Below are 9,705 nucleotides of genomic sequence, written 5' to 3'. Positions count from 1 at the left end.
TCCCTCATCCAATTGAATTCCATTAACCACCACCCTCTGGCGTCTGTCCGTCAACCAGTTCCTAATCCAGTTCACCATGATGGGTCCTATCTTCAGCCTGTCAAGTTTATTCAAGAGCCTCCTGTGGGGAGCCGTGTCAAAAGCTTTGCTGAAATCTAAGTACATTACATCTATAGCACGTCCATAAAGAAAAGAAAAATTCAAACCATGAGAAAGCATTATTACTCCTTTCTTTCAGATACCACTAACATTTAGCTAAAAAGTGGTATGTCAAGGTACAATGTCCCTTCCTCCAGAGGTTTCTAGATTAAGCTGACATTACTGAGAAAATGCTTACCCTTCCCCTCTTGTTTCTCTCCCCCCCACCCCACCCCCTTTCCTTTATCTCTGATCCTGCCTCTTCCTTTGTCCCTAGCCTGGGTGAGTGGTTATTATCTTTCCTTACCCAAATATTGTAGTTCTTTTCTGTTTCTTCTGGATTTTTTAATTGTGTAAACTGCTTTGATCTGCTAAGTTGGCAAAGGCAGTATAGCAAGCGCAAATAAACTAAACTAAAATGAAATTTAGAATTGATCTTTTAGGGTCAAGAGTAAACAAATCTAGGTCCAGACAGCCACAAAATGCCTTGTTTCAGGATATCCACAATGAAGATTTAGCAGATATACTTGATTGGGGCTCATTTTCAAAGCACTTAGACTTACAAAGTTCCATAGGTTTCTATGTAACTTTGCAAGTCTAAGTGCTTTGAAAATACGCCTCTTGCTCCAACAACTTTCATGATATGACTGTTCTGGAAACCAGATCATTTGTGTCTCTGAAGAGCCAGAGCAATATCTTTATTTATTTATTTGTAGCATTTGTATACCACATTTTTCCACCTATTTGCAGGCTCAATGTGGCTTACATTATGCCGTGATGGCGATCGCCATTCCGGGTACAGAATTTCAGATGGTAATACATTTAGGTGCATACATTCATGGTACGGGAGAGTACATTTTAGTAAAGCATACAAATGATTTTGCATTAAAGTGCATACATACATGGTACAGAGTAATGCATTATGACATTGCATAGAGGTTTCTAAGTGATAAAGTGAGTTGTCTTGCTGGCATATTGAAAACAAACAAACAAACAAACAAACAAACCCCAAACAACTCAAAACCAAAACAGAAGAGAACAAATCATGTAGTCCCACATAGAAAACAACTATAAAAGATGCTTTCTTTATGCATTTATAAGATTAGGAAGCCCAGGGAACTTCCCATAATGCACAGTAATGCTGATTTATTTCATCTTTCAAATATCAGGCTTTGTTTCGCTGGCAAATGTTAAACTTACCATATGCAAGGTCCTAGGTGAAGCTCTTCTGCATTGACCGACTATGCATCCAGTTAGCAGCTGTGTGGGACTAACACCCCTCTGTCATTCTGGAAGGCTATAGAACAGCTACAATGCCAGGGCATTTACATACAGGCATAGCCATGCCATGGTCTTATCTATATTAAATTCCATATATCACATAACACAGTGGGTGAATTTTTCAAATGCAAATTTTCAATCAGACAATAAGATTTCTGGATTTGAGGTTTGGACAGTACATCTTTGATCTCTGAATGATGAAATGTAATTTTCAAATAGAGTTTGTTATTTAAAAGAGTAAGCCTAGTAAGGTTCATGATTTATGTGTATTCCTTTTATTAAATTAAATGTTACAAACATGCTTGCATACAAATAGAAATGATGGATTTTCAGATCTTGGAAAAAATACAAAAAAAAGTGATAGGCGCCAGTTCAGGAACATGAATCTGTTACAACCAGGTCTTCATTTGGTGAGAGCTATATCTGTGTGCATCGGTCCTCAACAGGAATGCAAGTAAAGCTGCTTTTCCATCAGCAACAAAGCAGTTCCTTCCAGTAGGTTTGAAAGAATTGTTCACGTTTTATGTTTTTGAGAGCTTGACTTTCAAAAGCACCTAAGGCAAACCGCTCATTCTATTCACCAGTTTTGCCTGGTGCTGGGCGTTCATTGCTTCATAACTGGACAATTCCAGGGTAAAAGCTGCCGAACCGGAGGTCAGAGTACGCAGAACTGTAGAATAACCCTATACAAAATAACAGCAGTTTGTTAATACTATGGAATTATTCCAAAACTGCAACAAATTGTAAGTAGCAGCACTGGAAGATATAAATTGCCAAATCAGCATAATGAAGTAATTTCCTTATTCATTTTTTTTAAATGACAGTATTTAGCGTAACAAATAATTTTTCCATTTTACTTCTACCTTGGAGTATATAACTAGAAATAATTTAATATAGCATTGTATGTATTACATACTAGGAACCAGGACTTGAACTCTGGATTTGTTTCCAGTTCAATAAGACAACCTCTAATTTGTTGACCAAGTATGCCATACTGTATTACAATAAATCAAGCCAAACAGAGAGGGTAACCAGCATACACAGAACGTATATAAACAAAAAGGAGAAACACTGGGCCTTCAAGACTGAGACAACAGGAGTATTTTATTGATAAATGACCCGACACGAGCCGTGTTTCAGCGTTAAAGAACGCCTGCCTCAGGGGTCAGAGATTGGATGTAAATAATGTAAACAATGTATGAATCCAATACCTCCGAACGGGAACGGAGAAAATCTTTAAAGCCAAGCGTGCCTTGTGGAAATAGCAGCCGCAATAAAGGAAAAAAACTCCTGCATATAGCCTTGTATTTTGCAAATGCAAATACTGAAATCAATTAATAGAAAAGCTGCCAACAACCCAACACCTGAAAATATTTAAACACTGGATGTCCCCCTTCTATTAGACGCCTTGGCAGTGACTCTTTTCACACTTTAAGAAAACATACTTATTTTCAAGCAGGGTCCTTAGATGTTTCTAACTGCTTGAAAATAAATTAAGCAATTTTTCTTAAAGTATTAAGGATATCAGGTGTACTATAAAGATATTGGAATTAAAAGTGGTAATAGTGACCAATGACAGTGAATCATAGGGCAAGGTCTCTATGTGAAAGGAATCACTGTCAAAATCTCTAATATAAGGGGGACATCCAGTATTTAAATATTTTCAGGGGTTGGATTGTTGGTAGCTATGCTGTATTACAAAGCATTATGCACCCTTCAGAAGCAAAAATATTTTTTGTCTATTTTCTACAGTATTCCTAGCTGCCCTCTATCCTTCTCTTAAGGTTTACAAAAGGTCTTCATAGACAATGGCTTCCATGATAAAGTCTAGCAGGAATATTTTTTTTCTGGAAGGTACAGTATATGGTACTAGATTCTTTTTATTTATTTATTTGTTGCATTTGTATCCCACATTTTCCCACCTATTGGCAGGCTCAATGTGGCTTACATTGTACCGTTATGGTGATCGCCATTTCTGGATTAAGAAATATAGAGTGGTATTGCAGTATAGTTCGTATATGACAGAGTAAATTAAGCAGTCAAGTTTTAAAGATTCTTTTTCGAAATGAGAAGTGGTAATGTGTTAAAGTTCAGTAATAGACAGAGTAGGTGAAGTAGTCAAGTATTAAGAGTTCATTTTTCTCTATTTCTAGTATGACTTTTGAATTGGCCAAAATAGCTCAAAGAGTAGGATGCATAGCAGGAATGGGATTCAAAAGGAAAGGGGTCTCTGTATAAAGAAAAGATATACTATTGGAGTCCAGAGGATCTAATACTAGAACCCAGATAGATGGGTACAGGAAGGGATAGTAGATATTAACAGTTGGTATGGATGAGCAAATTGGATAAGCCTTCTGGTTTTTATTTGCCATTTTCTCAATTTCTTTTTGGATTAACCTTGAGAATTTTCCTGGCTCCAAGTGTTCACAAAGGTCTGTACTCACTCACCATCATTTCTGCAAGTGGAACACATGCAACCACAACTTTCTCATCTTGACGACTCTGAATTTCATGAATGCTGCCTCGTCTCTGTGCAAGGTCACCTAATACAGTATTGAGGTGACCTTCATGTACTGTAATCTCCAGTCTCATTACAGGTTCCAATAGTTGCTTTTCAGCTTTCTTCAAAGCCTAAAAGAGCACAGACAGATTTACAGCTTACCAATTATAGTAATATCAACACATTAAAGAACTACAACCACAAATATTCTGCATATAACAAAGAAATCCATCCTACTACAGTAGTCTCTCATCACAGCAAGAAGTGGCTTTGATACAGATATCAAAAAGTTTTTTTCTCTCAATACCAGACTATAATGAACTATAGGCCAATTTATGGCTCTCTCACAGACACCAAATAAGGCAACGCTTGGATCTAAATATATTCTTCACAGGTCAAATAAATGATTACCAATAAGCATAACTAGTACCTCTGATAAGAGTTAACTAACCCAACATTATCGAGTACATACTATGTCCTCTGTACATTGTTTTTTGTTTAAAGATTTTTTATTATTTTTACTTTATTTGTATCCTAGATACTACTTAACAGTAAAAAGCCATCACAAGAATTAACATTTGTACAAGTTAATTGTTACATTTTATACCCCTGATGCAAATGTAAACTGAAACATGGCCATGTAGGGGACTGTACAGATCCATTAGTACACTTATAAATTTTGTATGTTTTCACCAACTAAGCTTTTTATTAATTTGTAAATTTTATTGTATATTGACTGTACTGATTTATGTCTACAAACTTTTATTCTTTAGTTATGTTTTTTTAATATGATAATGAATGGTAGAAATAAGAACAATACATTTTAATTTAAGATATTCAATTTTTGGTACTTGGTTGTATACTCATCTTTAGACTACTCTTACACTGATTCAATAAAAAGTACAGACCTGCAAAGAATCTTGTTGCTTATCATACCACCAGAATCTTCGGTTTCATAGCCTCCCTGAGAATCCCCAGCATCAGGACTGCAAAGAACAGGTCCAGAGATATCCTTATATTTATTAGACCACGCTGGGTGGTGCTCCCTTCAGATGAGATAAAAATTGAGAGGGCACACAGGACAACTGGAAGCCCATGATCTAATCTATCTAAACAGCACCACGGGCCTTTAAAAATGGAACACAGTTCTTTAATGAATGAGCCTTGACAAAAAGACCCGACTCATTCATTAAAGAACTGTGTTCCACTTTTAAAGGCCCGTGGTGCTGTTTTTTTTTTGTTTGGACTTTAGTTTGTACTTCGTTCCCTCTCTTTTGTTATATCCTAATCTATCTAAAGACATTATAGCCCGCTATCACACACACTCAGTGAAAGAATTGGTTTTCCTGGCAGGTCAAAAGCAAGATAAAATAGCACGGGACTCATACAACATACAAACCTTTGTGGAATTGCTTCCAATTACCCTTCGGATGCATAAAGATTTATATGATGACATTGAAAACTGCGTGCTGAACAGGACCGTTACAGGAGGACTAAATAATGGCACTTGTGATTTACTTCTACCTGTGCTTTAACACAGTGCACTTACCCACAAAACTAATCTTTGTGTGGATGGCAAATAGCTTATCCTACTGAACAGCAATAAGAGGGTTAGAAAAAGAACTGCTTAAATGCTTAATAGGTTATTTGGTGTATTTAGCTTGAATTTCCCCAGTTTGATGGGTCCTCTCTCTCATTCTCTCCCTTGCCTTAAATGGGAGAGAATGTGATGTTGAGGGATGAAAGGGGGGGGGGGGGGGTTCTGTGTATGGAGGATGAGGGACCAGGCAGATGGTAGGATTAGAACAATATGTTTATTTTGTCCATTTCAGGCAGGGATTCATTTCCTTTGTTATATTTTGCATATCTGGCATTTTAATTATGAGTTCAGCACAAGTTAAGACAGTTACAAAGAATGTAAAGGGTCTTAACTCCCCTGATAGGAGACAATGTCTACGGCGAGAGAAGCGTATGGCCTTGATTTGCTTACTAGAAGAGACACATTTTATAAAACGGGATGAGAGGTTCTTCACAATAAGTAATTTCCAATATGCGTTTTGGCATCACATCCCAAGAAAAAGGGTGGGTATACTGGTGTCAGGTGGACTTCAGTTTAAGATACAGGAACAGATATCCAATCCATTGGCCATACATATAGACATCTACTACTACTATTACTACTACTTATCACTTCTACAGCGCTACTATAGCGCTGTAGGGCTCCTTATACAATATTGTAATGGTTTATGCAACCAATGATTATCAAAGAGTTTTATGTTGCCCTTGAACAACATCTACTTCAATTGCAGGTGGGACAATGGATTATTGGGGGTGACTGTTTATCTTCCATTAGATAACACTGGATATCATAGGAAAGATCGAGTAGCTCTCAAATCTTTTATGACCCACTTAGGGATGGTTGATACTTGGAAGTCCTTGCACTCTCAAACAACCCAGTACTCCCTTTTCTCCCACCCCCCTATTCATGGCTCATATCCAGGACAGACTTTTTGACCCAAGAAAGGACTCTCAGGCCCTTGGACTCGAGTTCTGGAGACTCAAAAAGGGTCTTCTAGATGAGGTTATGGCAGACCTGAATACACAAATCCTGGTATATTTTTCATATAGTACACCTCAGGATACATCCTTGGGAGCCTTCTGCGATGGATTTAAAGCCCTTGTCAGGGGCCACCCTATCAAATGGGCGTCTAGATTCAAACATAATTGTTTAGCAAGACGCACAGCTGCAACAAGCTATAGTCCAGTGTGAACAATTAATTATTAAGCCCACTCCAAAGGTTCATTTGCATTTATCTCAACTAAGAGCAATTGCAGAGCCTGTGGGCTGATATGGTTTATTATGGTTTACAGATGGAGTGGAAGTTCATGCAACATGTTCTGACCCAATCTGGCTTTGGGCCTAAGATCAAAAAGTGGACCTCTGCATTGTACTCATCACCTACAGCAAAAGTGAATGGGGGGGGGGGGAGGGGTACTCTACTGGCTATAGGCTTTCCAGGGGAACCCATCAAGGGTGCCCTCTCTCCCCATTCCTCTTTGCCTTGGTAGTCGAATCCTTAGTAGCAAAGATTTGACTTAAATTAAACAGACAAATTAGGGGAATTTTCGTAGGTTGGGGAGAAACTTAAAATATCCTTATTTGCACGTACCATTCTTCTCAGTGTGGGGGAGCACTGCCAGTACTTTCTTCATGTCCTTAATGAACTTTAGGAATATGGAAAACTTTCAGGATTTAAGATGAATGCTTCAAAATCTGAATTACTTAATATCAATTTATTTCCTGATAAGGTTTCAGATCTCAAAGACAAGCTACATTTTGGGTGGGCCAAAGATCATATTCAATATTTGGGGGTGCGGATCTCTGCAGACCTGCACTCACTGTATAAATTGAATTTTGGTAAATTGTTATTGGAGCTATCCAATTCCCTTGATTACTGGTCTAGGTTACATCATTCATGGGTAAGCCGGAGAGCTGTCTGTAAAATGATGATACTGCCATGCTTCCTGTATCTTTGTCAAACACTCCCTATAGAAATTCTAAAGGCCAGGTTGATATAGCTACAAAAAAATGTATTTTTGTTTATCTGGAAAAAGCGGCCCTCTATGATCTCAAGATAGGTTTTGCAACGTAGATGCTCTCAGGGTGGGATGGTTGTCCTGGACTTTAGAAAGTATTAGTGGGCTGTGCAAATAAAGGCAATTTTTGATTGGTGTGATTATCCCTCTAAAGTTTGGGTGCGCACTGAATGAAGTACGTTGCATTCAACTCGGTGGTCCAATTTAATCTAGGGCTCTCTGGGGATTAAAATATAATCTATAAGGTCCCCCCCCTTTTTTTTTTTGAGGCACCTTACACTTATCTGGGCCAGTGTGTGGATGTCAATGCCCAGTACCAAAAGATTGTCTCCAGTGGCACCAGTGTGTTCACTAATGCTTTTTGCACCTAACTGGGCTCCTGCAGACAAAGAGGAGATAACGTACTGCTACCTCTATGCTACAACCCCTACATTTAAACCAAGAGAACATATATTAAGATAGTCTGCCAAAAATTGGAGGAAAGAGGAACACTGCCACAGGAAAAGCTGCAAAAAGCAGCTGATACAAATTTAAGATCCCAAATTTTAATATCAAAGTAAAGAGGTATGCGAGTAATAACATCTTACGACAACTGAGAGCTTCTGTACAAAAAGAGAAAGTATCCTAGGCAGGAGCACCAGAAGAAAGATGTATGCAGAAGTAGAAAAAAAAGCTTCAGCAAGGAACAACAGAAAAAAAAAAGCTAGTGAAGAGAAAGAGGGTCTGAAGAGCACCAGAAGAAGAGTTGGTGTACAGGGAGAAGGAGGGGATCTAGAAAGGAGTACAAGAAGTGGGGCTGATATAGAAAGAGAGAACAAGGCAATTCAGAAAGGAACATCAGAACAAAGGTTGATAAATGAAAAAGAAGAAGCTTGAAACTAAAAGAAAAGACAAGACAGGGATGGAAAGAGAAGATCCAGAAACATAAAAGAGTGAGATGAATGAAACACAGGCTAGGAAGTCAACTGAAGAGGAAGAAGAAATGCAGGAGAAAGACCCAGAGATGAAGAAATGAACAGTTGAGCTACTAGCCTATCTGGAAACAGATGAATATACTGGGGTCAGGGAAAGGGAACTGGGACTTGGTTGGTATACCGCCTTTCTGAGGTTTTTGCAGCTACATTCAAAGTGGTTTACATATATTCAGGTACTTATTTTGTACATAAGTACATAAGTAATGCCACACTGGGAAAAGACCAAGGGTCCATCGAGCCCAGCATCCTGTCCACGACAGCGGCCAATCCAGGCCAAGGGCACCAGGCGAGCTTCTCAAAAGTACAAACATTCTATACATGTTATTCCTGGAATTGTGGATTTTTCCCAAGTCCATTTGGTAGTGGTTTATGGACTTGTCCTTTAGGAAACAGTCTAACCCCTTTTTAAACTCTGCCAAGCTAATCGCCTTCACCACGTTCTCCGGCAATGAATTCCAGAGTTTAATTATGTGTTGGGTGAAGAAAATTCTTCTCCGATTTGTTTTAAATTTACTACACTGTAGTTTCTTCACATGCCCCCTAGTCCTCGTATTTTAGGAAAGCGTGAACAGATGCTTCACATCCACCTGTTCCACTCCACGCATTATTTTATATACCTCTATCATGTCTCCCCTCAGCCGTCTCTTCTCCAAGCTGAAAAGCCCTAGCCTCCTTAGTCTTTCTTCATAGGGAAGTCGCCCCATCCACTTAACCCTCCATTGCCCCCCATAAAGTGAACAACTAAAGGCTGTCCAGAGATAGGCTTAGCCTCTACACGACGATGAAAAGCACTAATAGAACTAAGGTGAACTCTAATGGAGCTGGTCTTGAGACTAGACTCTGACAAGTGTAGAAGGTATTCAAGCAGGGTCTGTGTAGGACAAGAAAGAGGATCTAGGGCCTTGCTGTCACACAAGACGGCAAACCTCCTCCATTTGAAACAGTAATCCCTCTTTGTGGAATCCTCAATGTCGGTGCCGAGAAGTCGACGCCCGCCTGGACTGCAGTGAAGCTTCCTCCATCTACGTCAAAGGGGAGTCAACTTGGGTGGCAGCCGACACCAATGCCGCAGGCGGCACCGAGGTCGGGACCTCACCACAGGCGAAGGGCCAGGTGCCGCTGCAGCAGACGGTATGGAAGGCGCAAGCACCCCCAAAACCGAAGCAGACTGGTGCAGCAATCCTACCAGAAGCTCTGGAAGCAGGGCCCTGATGC

At 39.3% G+C, this 9,705-nt stretch overlaps 1 protein-coding gene across 1 annotated transcript in view; it reads right to left on the bottom strand.

Moving 5' to 3' along the window:
• Positions 1-1,671: 1,671 nt before the first annotated feature.
• Positions 1,672-9,705, bottom strand: part of GFM2 (G elongation factor mitochondrial 2) — a 147,448-nt gene continuing 139,414 nt past the window's right edge. The window contains 2 exon segments of the mRNA XM_030193279.1: positions 1,672-2,102; positions 3,868-4,050. Coding sequence (XP_030049139.1) covers positions 1,974-2,102; positions 3,868-4,050 — 312 coding nt within the window. The 3' untranslated portion in view covers positions 1,672-1,973.

Source organism: Microcaecilia unicolor, chromosome 2, assembly GCF_901765095.1.
Source record: "Microcaecilia unicolor chromosome 2, aMicUni1.1, whole genome shotgun sequence".
In the NCBI taxonomy this organism is placed as follows: domain Eukaryota; kingdom Metazoa; phylum Chordata; class Amphibia; order Gymnophiona; family Siphonopidae; genus Microcaecilia; species Microcaecilia unicolor.
The sequence above is the reverse complement of the archived record's forward strand: the minus strand, read 5'-3'. Positions and strand labels throughout refer to the sequence as shown.